General features: G+C 38.8%; 1 protein-coding gene across 1 annotated transcript in view; it reads left to right on the top strand.

Moving 5' to 3' along the window:
* Positions 1-10,044, top strand: part of top1a (DNA topoisomerase Ia) — an 11,452-nt gene extending 1,408 nt beyond the window's left edge. The window contains exons 3-21 of the mRNA XM_085455896.1: positions 2,127-2,223; positions 2,322-2,442; positions 3,538-3,590; positions 3,687-3,782; positions 3,899-3,968; positions 4,083-4,171; positions 4,316-4,431; positions 4,511-4,632; positions 4,740-4,862; positions 5,217-5,404; positions 5,494-5,638; positions 5,958-6,101; positions 6,248-6,433; positions 6,513-6,581; positions 6,731-6,845; positions 7,005-7,132; positions 8,151-8,245; positions 8,358-8,507; positions 8,708-10,044. Coding sequence (XP_085312022.1) covers positions 2,127-2,223; positions 2,322-2,442; positions 3,538-3,590; positions 3,687-3,782; positions 3,899-3,968; positions 4,083-4,171; positions 4,316-4,431; positions 4,511-4,632; positions 4,740-4,862; positions 5,217-5,404; positions 5,494-5,638; positions 5,958-6,101; positions 6,248-6,433; positions 6,513-6,581; positions 6,731-6,845; positions 7,005-7,132; positions 8,151-8,245; positions 8,358-8,507; positions 8,708-8,810 — 2,210 coding nt within the window. The 3' untranslated portion in view covers positions 8,811-10,044. The remainder of the gene's footprint in view (positions 1-2,126; positions 2,224-2,321; positions 2,443-3,537; positions 3,591-3,686; positions 3,783-3,898; positions 3,969-4,082; positions 4,172-4,315; positions 4,432-4,510; positions 4,633-4,739; positions 4,863-5,216; positions 5,405-5,493; positions 5,639-5,957; positions 6,102-6,247; positions 6,434-6,512; positions 6,582-6,730; positions 6,846-7,004; positions 7,133-8,150; positions 8,246-8,357; positions 8,508-8,707) is intronic.
* The last annotated feature ends 337 nt before the right edge of the window (positions 10,045-10,381 follow it).

Genomic DNA, 10,381 nt, shown 5'->3' with positions numbered 1-10,381 from the left:
GGGGGGAAAAACACTTTTTAAAAAAATGTTGTAAGTTAATTAGTTTTTGTTCAATTGTGGCTGGTAAAAGGATTCCCACAATTTTGTTGTACATGTACAATGACAATAAAGTGCTATATTTCTATTACATTCTATGCACTGTTTTAAGTTCATAAGCTATAAAATTATTAAGGTTGATTTCTTTACAAGTGGCATTTATACTGCTGTGTTTAGGGATGGGGGGGATATAGTCCAAACATAATATCGTGATATGTCACTGTGTTTTGACAGTATGACAAAGTACAGAAAAAAATTGTTATTCATTTGGCAGCATAAACATAACAAATTGCCTTGAAATATTGTATAAGCTTAAAATATTAAACAGTTAACTTTTAGTACAATAACTTTAATTATTAACTTTCAGTTTTAAAGACTAAAAGTAAATTCTCCCTCTGTTCTTTGAGTGGAAAAGGTCTGTTTAAAGCAAATGGTATAACAAAATAAAATCTACAGTGCAGTTTACAAAAAATACAATCTTTAAATGTTTGGGAGTGCAGTCTTGGAAAAATGTCCTTTTCGGAGTGTGTATCACAAGTCTAGCTTCTTCATAAGCTGCATGAAGTCTTCCCTTTTCCAGCGTTTGGATTGGCATCATGTCTTTCGCCAAACAAATGGTGACATCGTTCCTGCGTTTGCTTTTCTTTCTTGTCATATGGAGTACAACTGGCGAGACTCGGCGATTCCATGATGAACTAGCTCACTTTGTTTTAGTTTTGTAGCATTAGCTGCAGAGCTTTCCTCCTTGGCTTTCAAACACTCCTGGTACAGACTCGGGTGCTGATGCTTGAGATGGTGAAATAAGTTAGATATTTCCCGTATTTCTATATTACTGACTTCTTGCGCTCCTTGCATGCTATCGTGGTCTGTTCTGTATCTGTTCATTTGTATCCAAAATATTCCACACCAATGAAGTAGCTGCTCTTTTTGGGAACTAAACCTTCAGCAGTAATGCGGCATTCACCTTCACAACTTTAATAAGTTTGTGCTTCTTGACCCACTTAAGTGTAATCGGGTGACATGGTTATGCCATGAAATTGACACTTTTTTTTTTTTTTAATTTTTTCTTCTTCTCTGAGGCAACCCGCCCCCTCCCCCCCAATTCAGCTGTATTATTGTGAGTGATATGACATGGCCCACCCCTAGCTATGACACAACTCCACTTCTGATTACTCTGCACCAGGGCAACATTTGTCTGTGGTACTTGCAGACCCTTAGCTAACACGGTCTTTACTTTCAGGCTTGGCTAAATTGGCACAACTTTGTAGTTTATTAGTAACAGTGCTTTTAATTTCACTAAGCAGTCTGGCATAAATCGGAGTAGAATAAAACTCATCTTTGGATTAATGGCTGAACAAAGACATCCGAATTAAAAGGAACTAAATGAGCAAGATCTGAATCTGTTCTGAGACGGGCTTGGTCGCTGATTAAACTTCTCATGATTGGTACATGTGTGCCATTTTTGTCTTGTACTCTAGGAAATGTAGACATTCACATTGGTTAGATGGGCTAGAAGCTCTCCGATCTCCTTTTGCCTTAGACCTAAGGACAGTTTCTGTAAAAGAACCAGATTTAATTTGGCATTTGTTAATGACAATGTTGGGGTGTTAGCTCTTTAATTTTGAGAACTCTCTCTTTTAGGATTACGTTCCAGTCTTGGCTTGCACATTAAAGAAACTCAAAAGGCTATTTGGTTCTCTTGCATGTTTTAACATGCTAGTTGCTTCATATTGTCCAAAGCATGCGGCTTATAGTGGCAGTAGGAGGTGCTGTGCTGCTGTGTAATACATTATCTATTTGCAGCCTGCATGACATTCATTTGGGACAGACCTTTTTGTACTGAGTAATTTGTTTCTACTAAGAGAATAGACACAGGTGGACTGTTAAAGTTGTCATTTAAGACTAGTTTTCTGGACATTATCAATCTTGGCTGCTTGAGAGGACTCTGTTTTTGCTACTTATGCATTAAAACACACTTTCACATGTTTGCATATTAGTCCTCAGTGTGAGCAGACGGTTGTTTTTAATTCAGTGCGTCATTGTATCATTGTCTTGTTTATTTTGAAATTTAATACAGTTTTTATTTTCAGACTCTCACAAGCATAAAGACAAATATAAAGAGAAGGAACACAAACATAAGGACCACAAGAAGGATAAGGAGCGGGAGAAATCAAAATATGGAAACAGGTATAGTGTGTGTTTGTGCTTCGCTAGACATGCTTGATTGCTTTAAATAGTGGAAACTGAATGAGGTTAAATTAAGTTGTGAATTTCTAACACTATAGTGATCACAAGGATTCCTCTGATAAAAAGCACCGAGATAAGGAGAAGGAAAAGATGAAGCACAAAGATGGCAGCACAGACAAGTATAAGGAAAAGCACAAGGAGAAGAGGAAAGAAGAGAAGGTGACTTGCCAAGGAACTTACATGATTGTAACATTTACAAATTAATTTTAGTGATGCTACATTAGGCAATTATGTTGTCTAAATCATACACTGGTATTATGGATTAAAATAGTTGTTTTTTTTTGTTTTTTTTTAAAGATGTGATAAATGGGAGGGGGAGAGCTGTGTGATATGACCAGAATTTCATTTCCTGTTAGTCATTTCTTATCCCACTAACAAAATCACAATCACTATATGGAAAGAGTGCTGTTGCTCTTTAATATTTAAATTCAAAAACTAAAAACATATTGGACTTGTGTGGCGACATCCATAATGATAAATGCTAGATGACCCCCACACAGTCCCAAGGTTTCCCCAGAGCTTTCCTGATGTTTCCAGCTATCCTTACTGCTGGATGCTGAGTGTCCAGTCTCTGAAGTGCACCATTGAGCTCGTGCAGGGATACGTTGTTCAAGTCGTCCATACATCTGCTGTTGCAGCGTAGTATGCTACGTTGTGGATTTCCTCCACTACTTTGGCTCGACACTCGTAATATAAATGAGGCAGTTCAACTTAGGTGAAGTGTTTTCAGCGGGGCGTCGTGTACCTTAAATAGAGTGCTTTAAAGTCACAAAACCCTATAGATATGTTGTAATGGATGCTGTTATCTTCATGAGTCTTTCTATGGCATCCAATGCGAAAGCCTGTTCTAACATTAGACTTTGCTCTAGCTTGAGCACTTAAACTCCTTTTGCTTCTCATTCGTAAACTCTTTCCATATTCTTTCACGGGATTCTTGCATAGGTTTGTAAGAAGAGGTTTGTGTCTGTGGCAGGGACTGGTTTGCAGTATAACTGACATAACGTCATTATGGTATATTTCATATTGCACAGTCTTAATGGGGTTGTCTACTTAAAATAATAATGTATTGTATTGTCAAACTGCTCTTGATATCAGTGTTTATCTACTTAGATTTGGTGCTCTCAGATTAGTTTTGAACCCTGTAGAGAGGTTTTATAATGGAAGTATGAGTTTATAATTTTGCGTGTATGTGGGCATAGTTGTCATTTGCACTTCAGGCTCTTCTGTCTTACTGCCATTGTGTAAACATTTCAGATGAAGTCCTTTGATGAGAAAATAAAAAAGGAAAAGGAGAATGGCTTTGCCAGGTATGTCAGCACTATACTTTGCTCTTAAGTGCTGTCAGGATGCAGCATTCATATGAAGCTATCTAACTTCTGTTTTTAATGCGTTTTCTTTGGCAGCCCACTGTATATGAAGTCTGAGCCTGAGGATGATTTTTACCACTCTCCAAAACACGAGAGGTCTCTAAAAAGAGAACGAGATGATGATGATAACGAGTAAGTTCTCTGTTCATAGACTGTAGTCTGTTTCACTAGGTTAGAGCATCTGTAGTCATCCATGCAAGTAAAGTTGTATCGCTGAGGCCTGATAACAAAGAGTGTTTTTGTTTCAGCGCTGAATTCAAACCTAAAAAAATAAAAACTGAAAATGACAAGAAGGCCAAGAAAAGGAAACAAGACGAGGTAAGTAAGAGACTTTAGTAGAGGGCAGAATTGTTTTGCTGCCATATCTTTTGTGTTAAATGTTAATCCCTACGTTGTCAGAAAGAACTAAATACTTTCACTTCCTTTTCCCAGGACATTAAGTCCAAAAAAACAAAACACAAAAAAGAAGTAACCGATGGAAAAAAGAAAGCAAAGAAAGAGCCTGAGGAGAAGTGGAAATGGTGAGTTAATTGGGTTAGCCAGCTGTACCAATCATACATGCTTATCAGTGTGGTGACAGGACAGCTGGATGTATTGTTGCTGGTTTTTTGTTTTTGTTATTTTCACTGTCATTATGTAAAAATGATTTATTTGCTTGATTCTAGGTGGGAAGAGGAGAGATACACAGATGGTGTCAAATGGAAGTTCCTTGAACACAAAGGGCCAGTGTTTGCACCAGCGTATGAACCTCTTCCTAGCCATGTCAAATTTTACTATGATGGTAAGGCTTTGCACAGTTCATCTTGTACGCTAGTGAAGGACTCTGAGGTGATTATAAATGTCTGACTTTTACATTTCAGGTAAACATATGAAGCTCAGCCCAGAAGCGGAGGAGGTAGCGACCTTCTTTGCCAAAATGCTGGATCATGAATATACCACCAAGGATATCTTCCGTAAAAATTTCTTTAAAGATTGGAGGAAGGTAAGCCTAAAATCTCTGCTCCTGTCAATAAAATAAAAATATATATATATATCAAAAAATCTGTTCTTTGATTTACTTTAGTTTTTTTCAAAATTTTCTGGACACAGGAAATGACTTCAGAAGAAAGGGCTAAGCTCACAGACCTGAAAAAGTGTGACTTCGGTGAAATGAGCAACTACTTCAAGGCACAATCTGAAGCAAGGAAAGCCATGTCTAAGGAGGAAAAACAAGTAAGCTGCTGCCTACGTGTAGTGGGGCACACAGCATATTAACCTTAAACCCTTACATTCATTGATTCCTGTAGAGGGCTCTAGAGTTTTCTGCCATGCTGGATGTCATGTACCTAATAACAAAAGTGTGTTTCAGTTCTCCTTGGCTTTAATTCTGTATTTCCCCACTGATATCACACATCTTGTGAAACTTGATCAGTTGGTCAGGAAGAAATTCATAATGTTAGGCTGCTGTGATTTGATTAAAATTGGCACTTAAATGGTTCCAGTGAACAGTGAGTACCTAAAGGACCTCTGCAAAATGAAGCTTTTTTATTTATTTTTTAATTTTTTTAATTTTTATGCCTTTTGTAGAAAATAAAGGAAGAGAATGAACGCATCTTGCAGCAATATGGCTTTTGCCTCATGGACAACCACAAGGAACGTATTGCTAACTTCCGCATTGAGCCCCCAGGCCTGTTTCGTGGTCGTGGAGACCATCCTAAAATGGGGATGCTCAAACGCCGAATCAGGCCCCAAGACATTATCATCAACTGCAGCAAGTGTGTAAAGTAGTTTTATTTTCTCCTCGTGCTGATTACCAGCTTTTAATGCAGAATGTGATAACTAAATATTCACTGTTCCATAATAGGGATTCCAAGGTTCCTGAGCCTCCTCCTGGCACCAAATGGAAAGAAGTTCGTCATGACAATAAGGTGACTTGGCTGGTGTCGTGGACAGAAAACATTCAAGGCTCCATCAAGTACATTATGCTGAACCCGAGCTCTCGAATCAAGGTAGGCACCATAGCTGGCACATGCACAACGACTTTTTTTTGTCTCCAGTCAAAGTTGAAATGATGCTGTATGGTCCAGTGGTCTCCTTAAAACTTTCCTGACTCTTTTGTGTTGCTTGCTCCACTGGAATGTAAAAATTGAGACCTTTCAAGAGCAGATTTTATTATTTTATTTATTTTTTTTAAAAAAGTGACACAACATACTCCTGTCCTGTGGAAAAACCTAATTTAATTGGTTGTCACATAAATCAAATTGGGCATGCTTGTTTATGTAGACCTTTGCCTAATTTGTTACTCCTGTCTCATCTTTTTGCCTGCAGGGAGAGAAGGATTGGCAGAAGTATGAAACGGCACGTCGACTGAAGAAATGTGTGGACCGCATCAGAGCCCAGTACCGCGAAGACTGGAAGTCCAAGGAGATGAGGATCAGACAGAGGGCTGTGGCTCTCTATTTCATTGATAAGGTGAGGTCCTGTTACTGCTATTTGCATTATCGAGTGGGTGCATTTTGAAGGTTTTATGGTGTAATGACTTCACATTGCATGTGAGGGTTGGTGCGTTCTTGAACACTACCTCATTTAAGGTACTGTCTTTGTCTGGTGTACACTAGCTGGCTCTGAGAGCGGGTAATGAGAAGGAAGAAGGAGAGACTGCAGACACTGTGGGCTGCTGCTCACTGAGAGTTGAACACATCAAACTCTATCCAGAGAACGAGGGTCAAGAGTACGTAGTTGAGTTTGATTTCCTGGGTAAAGACTCGATCCGCTACTACAACAGAGTCCCTGTGGAGAAGAGGGTGAGCACCATTCTTACTGAAATGCAGTACTTTTGTGTAAACTCTGCTTCTTTATTTATGTGTGATTTGCCTTTTCCAGGTATTTAAGAATCTACAGTTGTTTATGGAGAACAAAGAGCCTGATGATGACCTATTTGATCGGCTGAATGTAAGTAAAATATACCCAGTTAAAGAAAACAAATCCCCTTTAATTTATGACTTGAGAATTCACAACATAAATCCTTATTTGAAATGACTTTCATAGCACCGCCATCTGCCTTTTTAAAACTTGGTTTCTTAATTCCATGTCTTCCTCAGACATCAATCCTGAACAAGCACCTTCAGGAGCTGATGGATGGTCTGACAGCCAAAGTTTTCCGTACATACAACGCCTCTATCACCCTGCAGCAGCAGCTGAAGGAGCTCACGACTGGTGTGTTTCCACGTAAATTGTGTAGAAATAACAAGGGGAGACGGCAAACTGTGTTCTGGTTTTGTTGTTATTGGCAAGCTTTTTATGTAGGTTTGTCTGCTGTTGTATAGCTAACAGGGTGGTGATAACTTTATTTATTTATTTTGTTCATAATCTTAGCGGAGGAGAACATTCCGGCCAAAATCCTGTCCTATAACAGGGCCAACAGGGCAGTGGCCATTCTGTGTAACCATCAGAGGGCTCCACCGAAGACATTTGAGAAGTCTATGCAGAACTTGCAGTCAAAGGTAAAAACTTTTTTCATACTCCAGTGAACTGAAAATGGTCCTTTTTTTTTTTAAATTATTATTTTATTTATTTTGTTTCCTTTTGCCAGTCCTGGTGTTGAGATTGCTCTGTTTAGTTTAGTTTTTATATTTGTTTTTTGACTTTTCACTCTAAACTCAACCAACAATGCTGCTAACATAAGAGGAGTTTCACACCACTTTACATAGAAATCAAAACTCTGAAGTCATTCAAATGCAGAGTATTGAGGAAATATGTTAACACGATTACAGAACCAAAAAGGTGGAACTGGGTAGTGAGGGCCTTGTACACACATACTAAAGCAATTATGTAGTTTATCTCCTAAACAAAAAGGCAAGCATGTGGGCACATTTGGATTAGATGACTTACTAAATGGCTTTGCTGACAAGGTTGAAGCGTTTTTGTAAACAATAATTAAAGACCGCCTGACCAACATGCACTGCAGAACATTGTTCCATGAGTTTTGTCTCCTCTCTTTCCAACTTTAAGACAAAAAAAATTAACTTTGTCCGTCATCTAAATTGACTTTTAAAAATCCCTACAGCTGTGTTCTTTTATTTTTATGCATGACAGATTTACCCATGCTTGGAGATGTGTCCATCAAGCAGTGCTCTCCTGTTGTGCCATGCAGAGCACTCAAACTCCCTAACTCAGGCACTTTGGGTGTCATCCCTGCTAATTTAGGGGGGGGGGGGACCTCTAAATGATATTGCAGTATTCACAGTACAACTTGGGGTTATAGTACAGTTTTTCATTAGGCATTTGCTTCCTTGGGATTTATAGCCACTAGCCAGCTGACGGAGCTACACCATGTGAATCATGTTTCTTCTGATTTTTGGCCACCCTGTAGGGGTACACTAAACTATAGTCTCAAGTTAAAAACAATCTGAGCATGGAAGTGTCTAGACAGTAAAATGTAATCTCCAAAATATAAAAAGGTCCAGTTGATCAAAAATAAAATTGATCAAACTCATCTGAAATGATTACTGTCATCCTTAGATTGACGCTAAAAGGGACCAGCTTGCTGATGCCAAGAGAGAACTGAAGAGCGCCAAGGCAGACGCCAAAGTACGAAAAGATGAAAAATCCAAAAAGTAAGTAGTCAGAGGTTTTAATAAAGTGTTTTTTTTTTTTTCTTTCTTTCTCTCCCCTCTTGTTGTGAATCTTGTTTACATGCTTGTATTGCATTGTCTGCTTTCTCTGTAGGGCAGTGGAGAGCAAGAAGAAAGCGGTACAGAGGATAGAAGAGCAACTGATGAAGCTGGAAGTGCAGGCAACTGATCGAGAAGAGAATAAACAGATTGCACTCGGTACTTCCAAACTCAACTATCTGGATCCTCGCATTTCTGTGGCTTGGTAAGAGATTATTAAATTTTCTACCTTATGGTCACAAAGTAAAGGTACTAAATGAACAAATTAATTTTGGTGGTCAAAGGTCACTGACAAGGCACCAACTCCAATTTAAGAGGTGTCCTGTTACTTTTTGTAGTAACATGTAGTATGAAAAGCACTACTGCAATAAAACCTGTCCTTTATTTTATGACATTGTGGTGTAGGTGTAAGAAGTGGGGCATTCCCGTGGAAAAGATCTACAACAAAACCCAGCGTGAGAAGTTTGCCTGGGCCATTGACATGGCAGAAGACGACTATGAATTTTAGTTTGTGGTTTTAACTATGATACTTTTTTTTTTTCCAAAAAAAAAAAAATTGGATACTTGTTTTTTAGCTTTACTGAATTTTGCTCCGTGGCCAGACCTGACAAGGAATTTCAGAACTTTTGAGCGAAAAACAAAAAGGGCGACAAGATGAAATGATGTGAGGCCATTATGAAGGGTTAGGGGGGAGTTGTGGATAGTCTAAACATCTGATCTGAGATCGGGCAACAAGACTGAACTTTACCCACGACTAGGATTCAAGGCTTATTACTTGTAATTTAAAGACCCTTTTACCTTCTGTGATTGTCCACACTCTGGGACAAAAACCTGACAATGCCTGAACTTTGAACTCTGTGGTCCTTTTAGCTACTGTATCAAGCAAAAACAATGCTTTGTATCATTTTATTTTCTTTGTTCACTCACTTTGTATTTTAGCCATCCCATGTATTATTAATGAATTCTATATTTTGATAGACAAAGTAAAAAAATTGAATGAATTCCTTAACTACACCCACGCGCCTTTTGAGGAAATGAAAATGTGTGTTTGCGTGTGTGCGTGCGCGTGCTTGTGTGTGTTAGGGCTCAACCGTAGAAGCTGTCTGTTTGGGTGAATATTTTAAACTGGACTATGTTGAATTGTTGAGCATGGAAGGGGGTGTCTGGGCAGGCAAAGGGGAAAATACTGCAACCATGTCAATATTTACTTAAACAAGCAGAATGTGAATATTTTGTTTTACAGCTTCTATCAGGGACTTTTTTTTTTTTCTCATTGTAAATGTGAACCAATCAATTTTATCCTTTTGTTGCTAGCACCCTCGGACTCTCTCGCTGCATAGCCCTGTCTACATCTGATTTTTAACTTAATTTAAACAATTGTTCCAAAAAACCTCCCATATCTGTTACTTGAAGATGCTATGATAATGTATAAAGTCAGAAAATGGAGAGCGTGTGTGTGTGTGTGTGTGTGTGAGGGATATCAACTTTTGCCAAAAAGGAAAAAAAACTTCACCAAACTGTTACAATTTTAGGCAGGTTTTTAATTGTGTAATGATTGAGTATTGTAACATTTAATGTGAATTCAGTTCATTTTACTCCACTCTGTTCCACTCTTATAGAAAAGTTGATGTAAGTAGCTGTAAAGTCAACATTTTATTCCTGTTTTACCTTTTTTGTCATAGCCTTTTGATCATGTTTTAAGCTCATTGTAGATTGAAAAATGATTAAAACATTACAGGTAACTCATTGGCTTTGTGTGTTTTCTCGTTCTGTCTCTTACGCCACTGAAATGGCAACACCACCTGAGTTCAATTGCCCCATCAGGCCAGGGTCTTTCTGTGTGTTTGCATGTTCTCCCCGTGTTTGTGTGGGTTCTCTCTGGGTACTCCGGCTTCCTCCCACATTCCAAAGACATGCAGTTAGTGGAGATGGGTTAAGTGGTAACTAAATTGCCTGTGAGTGCGACTGGTTGCCTGTCTCTAAGTGTAGCCCTGCAACAGACTAGTGACCTGTCCGGGGTGTACCCTGCCTCTCGCCCTAAGACAGCTGGGATGGGCTCCAGCCTTCCCCTGCAACCCT

The sequence above is a fragment of the Copadichromis virginalis genome, linkage group LG5 (assembly GCF_057382275.1).
Source record: "Copadichromis virginalis isolate Kocher_CV1m ecotype Utaka linkage group LG5, C_Virginalis_male_GT1.1, whole genome shotgun sequence".
Taxonomy (NCBI): Eukaryota; Metazoa; Chordata; class Actinopteri; order Cichliformes; family Cichlidae; genus Copadichromis; species Copadichromis virginalis.
This window is presented reverse-complemented; position numbering and strand designations above follow the sequence as displayed.